The 5,456-nt window shown below is 32.3% G+C and overlaps 1 protein-coding gene across 1 annotated transcript; it reads right to left on the minus strand.

Annotated features, from left to right (window-relative positions):
* Positions 1–256: 256 nt before the first annotated feature.
* LOC130816017 (heptahelical transmembrane protein ADIPOR1-like) lies at positions 257–3,639 on the minus strand (the record flags this gene model as incomplete). The annotated part of the gene is given in 4 exon segments (XM_057682587.1): positions 257–1,219; positions 1,516–1,573; positions 3,036–3,125; positions 3,406–3,639. Coding segments are annotated over 4 exon segments (1,014 nt in total). The 3' UTR covers positions 257–556.
* Between the last annotated feature and the right edge of the window lie 1,817 nt (positions 3,640–5,456).

Genomic DNA, 5,456 nt, shown 5'->3' on the forward strand with positions numbered 1-5,456 from the left:
AAACCAATGCATAAGTCATCATCGAGAGCTAGCTTTATGTTCCAAACATGAACACCAAAAATCGATTCAAAATCAAGTCTTTTATCCATATTGGTTTTACATAATAGTAAATCTATTTTTGAAATCGGGTGAAATCAAATTCAGTTATAAAGTCAGGTAAATATCGATTTGTTAGATTTGTTTTGAACACCTTTAAAAACATTTTTTTTTTTCATTTGCAGTTTTTATTGATGTAAAATTTGCATATATATGAGCATATAATATTTGCAAGTGGAAGTACAGTTAGCAAATTCATACACACACAACGCAATTTGTATTAACAAACTTTTACAAAGAATATATATTAATAGCTTTGCTTAACACACCAATAATTTATGAATGTTTTGATGAACTGTTCAGAGTTTCAGAACAGTTAACAAATGAATATAAACTTTCCCTATTTCTACAAACAATACCTATGATTATCTAATGTATGTGTAGGCTTTACCAACTACAAACACAATAAAATAATGCTATAAATGATATAATTAAGGTGAACCTAAATCCATTTTATAGGTCATTGTCCACAACCAACCATATCTCTGTATTCCATGAAAAGTAGGGCAGCCCCATAGTGAGCCAATGCTCCCAACAACACAAACACATGGAAAATTTGATGGCTATGACCTGCAAGATCGAACCAACCGGGCCACCACCTTTCTGGGACCCGAGTCACATAGAAGCCGGTTCCAATAAGGTACGAAAAAGCCATGACAGACTCATAAGCTAGAGTCAAGTTCCTTCTTGGGTTATCCCAATTCAGGATACAAGCATGGGTAGCGGGGATGATCCCAAATAGTCCCATTGACACGAATAGGATTGCACGAAATGATCGACATTTTCCTGAGGAGAGGGTGGGAGAAAGCATAGTCGCAATAGTGAATGCTCCGAAGATAGAGATCCCTGAAAGGTAGACTATTTGCCAGATGGGTTGGCATAGGAAGATGTAGTAGATTGCTGGGAAGAATGAGGTTATGATCATAACAGTGATCCCGGTGTAGTCCATTTGAAGTAGCAATAGGTTCGTGTCGTGTGAGTGGCAACCGAAGAGATGGCAAATGCTGCTTGATAAAAGGCAGTACATTGAGCCACATAGGTACACAAAGAAAGGCCATCTTGCTGCTGGTTCTATGTCTCCTTGATTAGGTAAGCTGTTCAAATCCATCATTTTTGGCATTCCCTGAAAGTTTTCGATGTATTAGAATGTTGAGTTCAATGATGGATCATGTGATTATATACTAGTGCTGCAGGCAGGCGGGTGGATATGTGGCAGGTAAGACCTCATACTCGTCACTTACCCACTACCATGGCGGGTAGGACTTTTCATACCCATATCCACCCATTACGCACCAGATATACACCAAAACCCGCCCCGATGGGGTGTATGAAGTTTGAAACCCGTATAATTTTACCCGTATGCCCATCCCTACTATATGCATAGAAAAAAAACTAGATAAACTTCAGAAATTTGCTTACCATAAGGAGATTAATAGAGCCATGGGATGTGTTTTTATATGAACCAGTGGAAGAAGTCCTGAAAATTTCAGAAATTAACAAGAAACTCAGTTTTAAGCCTTTAAAATTATTATAGGAGTTCAAGGATAGCAAAACTAAGAATACATTGCTATTATTTTGAGTTGAGTGTAGACAGGACAATATAAAACAACATGCTTTCTTTACAACGAATACATTTGCTTACTTTTTCGTATAATAGATAAAAAATGGAGAGAAGGGAAACGGAGGGAAATCAATGGATTACAACTCCTTTACAATTTTAATAAAATAAATCCTTTTGACATACGAAAGATTTTGGAAGCAAAACACACCAATCTCCCCTTCTTTCCGTCCTCTTCTCTTTTTTTTTTCCTTTCAGAAATGTTATCCAAACTTAGTGTAAGTGGCTTCTATCGAGAGGTTTTAGGGTCACATATACACAACCTTATCCTTTGTCATAACAAAGAGATTAGATTTTAATAAAACTTGATATCGAATATCATCCGCAACATTACATAAAAAAAACACATGCTTTAATATTGAATTTCACTATGATAATTAATGACCTCAAACCCAAAAAAAACAATAAATCTTTGACTCTATCAAAAAACGTGACGTAATGGGGTATCTTGTGTGTTAGTATGTTTTAGTACACAAGTTAGACCTTTGATAAAATTTGTAACCATAAAAGAGTTGGTAACTCTAGGAAGAAAACAATCAAAGAAGGCAATGGGAAGATGGGTATACCTACTCATAGACCAAAGTACTACAAGAAACTGTGAAGTACAGTTGTTAAATATGGGTAAACAACCATACCCAACAAGTCAGTTTGTAGCCTCAAGTAAGCAAAGCTACTGTAAATTTTTTTAACACAAGCTAATACATTACTTTTAGACATTTACAATGAATTATGTTGGTTTATGAGCAGTGATGGATGAAACCCAAAATGACATTTTTTGACTTATTTTTGTTAGTTTTATCACTTACAATGGTAAGATTGCGTATAACTGATTTTCGCAAAAGTCTATTTTAAGCAGAAGCCATTTAATAACATTGAGATAATAAAATCGTGATGTGATGGTGAAATCAAATGATCAATGCTTAGTTGATACATGCAAATATCATTGTAGCATGATGCAAACTAGATTTCTTGTAATCTGAACTAATAATGTGACAACTAATTTCAACGTGATTAGTGTGACAACTAATGTCAGTTAAGCTTTTTTTATATAAGAATTCAATTATCGAATGTGATTTTTCATAATTAAATTCAATTTAAAGATACATATGATCGAATATAGACAATTATCATTCATAATTCACAAAACCTAAGCTTAGATAACAACATAAACAAAAAGAAAAATGATATTTATAATTGTTATGATTATGGAATTGAAAATGAATATATGAAATATTAATTATTATATAAATTAACGCCTAATTTGGTAATAATTAAAATTTAATGCAATATTAAGTAATAAAATCAATGCCATGACAAGTACCTGAAAATCCCAAAGAGATCAGCAGTTTGTGAAACATGGGCAGCATTAGCAATAGTCAACCCCACAAACAGAAGAAACCCAAGTAAATGACTGCATTCAAAAACATCAGCAAATTCAAACCAAAATTAACCAAGAGAAATCCAAACAATGAAATCATAAATAAAAAATTTAAAAATGAAAAAATTTGAAAAATTATTTTCAAATTGTCAACTTTACAAAACAGCTCTGAAATTGGGTCGAATTCAAATTTAAATGTTTAGATCACCAAACATTAAATTTGGACAAATTCTTAATTTTTAAATGAAAGTACGATTCCCAAACATAGCATTGAAAGAGTTGGAAATATAATTGAAATGTAAGAAGAAGATACCTCCAAACATTAATAGTCTCATTATGCCATTGAAACAAGCTAAAAAAAGCTTGCTTAAAAGGCCATTCTACTCTATAATACTTATGAATAAACTCATTATCCTTCATATAACCAGGCAATTCCTTATAACTCACAAGCTTATACTCCTTATTTTCCAATTTATCCTTTTTAGTATCACTACAAAAATGCCTACACTTTTCCATATTCTGTGTTTTCCCCTGTTTTCCTCTGTTTGTTAGATTACACATTTGCCCACCTAAAAAATCAATCTCTCTTGTTTTGTGATCAAAAATCAGAAATCAGAAAGAGAAACAGAAAACAGTTTGTAATGTTTAGTGTTTGTTGAGAAAAAGTGTGTTGGTTTTTATAAAGGTGTTTGGGTAATAAAAGAATATAGTTGGGGAGATAGTAGATTATAAGGGAATTTGAAGGGAAAGTAAGAAGTTTACAAATTAGGTTAGCAATAAATATGGGTGATCTCCATTTGAACCAATCCAACCTAACTACTAATAACATACATTTATTTATTGGGTGTTGAAATTGGACAACTTTGACATGCTGTGAGCAGCTCAACTCAAAGTGACAAGTTATTATTATTAGTATGGAGACTATGTATGTAGTCTTTTATATACACGCTTGGGTTTTGGACCCTTTGACTTGTTTTAGCTTGGAAAGTGATGAGAACAACAACCTTAGGAATTTGGATGTGAGCCTTGTGAGGTGATGGCTTTGCTACAATAAACTTATTTGGCTAGGTCTTGATAGGTATATATTGCCGATAATAATGACTAATTCCATTGTTGTTCTTCATAAATTTGTTAGCCGACTTGTACATAATAAGATTCATATAAAAGAAAAGTTGGTTGCACATAAATTCGATGAGGTTTCATCCTAAAACCAATTAGTGATAGCAGGAGTAGCCCATCAATATTATATGTTAGTCAACCTCTTTGTAATTTTTCGACGTGGGATCATATGTAAGTTATTTTTCCAACAATTCTGACCTTTTAAGAAGAGGTAAATGATTGGTCTTGAAGTCCGCTTCATTCTCATGAGTTGTTATTGATATCTAACTTTATGGATAAGGAACAAGGTGAACTACCAATAATACGTTTGGATCAACCTTTTTATTAATTTTTCTGTAATATAATGATCGACTTTTTTAATAACCATTGGCTCAACTTAGTTGCTTTTGACTTTAGCCCAACTACCCATAGGCTTATTGATAAAATGAGCATGTTTTTAGAGCAAATAGCCAAATACTAACATTTGATGGGGAATGGGGATGGTCCTCCATATATCTTCATTTATAGTACACATAGTTACATCATAATGAATATCACTTGATTATATACTAACTTCAGTGGATAAATGAATGTAATATTACAAGTCTATAGTGATTTGAATTCGATTTAGGTTTTGACGTCCCATAAAATTCAAACAATTAAATTAATTGACTTCTTAAGATATACCACAAATGTTGATTGTAAGTTAATATAAAATAGCTTTTTTTAACAATGTTGATTGTAATTTTTATCAAGGAACCAATTCAATTAAAAGTTTAAGCTGATATAATTCGAGTATATAAATATGAATGCAACAAATTCATTTTCATATTTGTCGCTAAATATTTCCACTTGAAATGAGAAGGGTATGAGTTTTGAACTCATAACCTTTCGTCATGTTGCCTTATGACATCACGTTAGGAAACCAACTCAATTAAAGACTTATACTATTAGTTAAGACCCCATGATATAAGAGTATTATATAGTCTATCAAATTTATGATGTATGATGCTCTAAAAGTGGAACTAGATATTAGAAATATAATGAAGATTACAAAAACAAATTACAATTACAACAAATTAAATCTGTATTCCCATTGTGTTTGGCTATGGAACTTCTATGATCACCAAGTAGAACTCCTTGAAGATTAGGTTGCAAAGTTAAACGTCACTGGGGATCTTGATATGAATAGTAGACATGATGTCACTTTTCTTTTGTGATCTTTCTCTCACAACGTACTTGAGATTGATTATGGAACTTACAAAG

Source organism: Amaranthus tricolor, chromosome 6 (genome assembly GCF_026212465.1).
Source record: "Amaranthus tricolor cultivar Red isolate AtriRed21 chromosome 6, ASM2621246v1, whole genome shotgun sequence".
Lineage (NCBI taxonomy): Eukaryota > Viridiplantae > Streptophyta > Magnoliopsida > Caryophyllales > Amaranthaceae > Amaranthus > Amaranthus tricolor.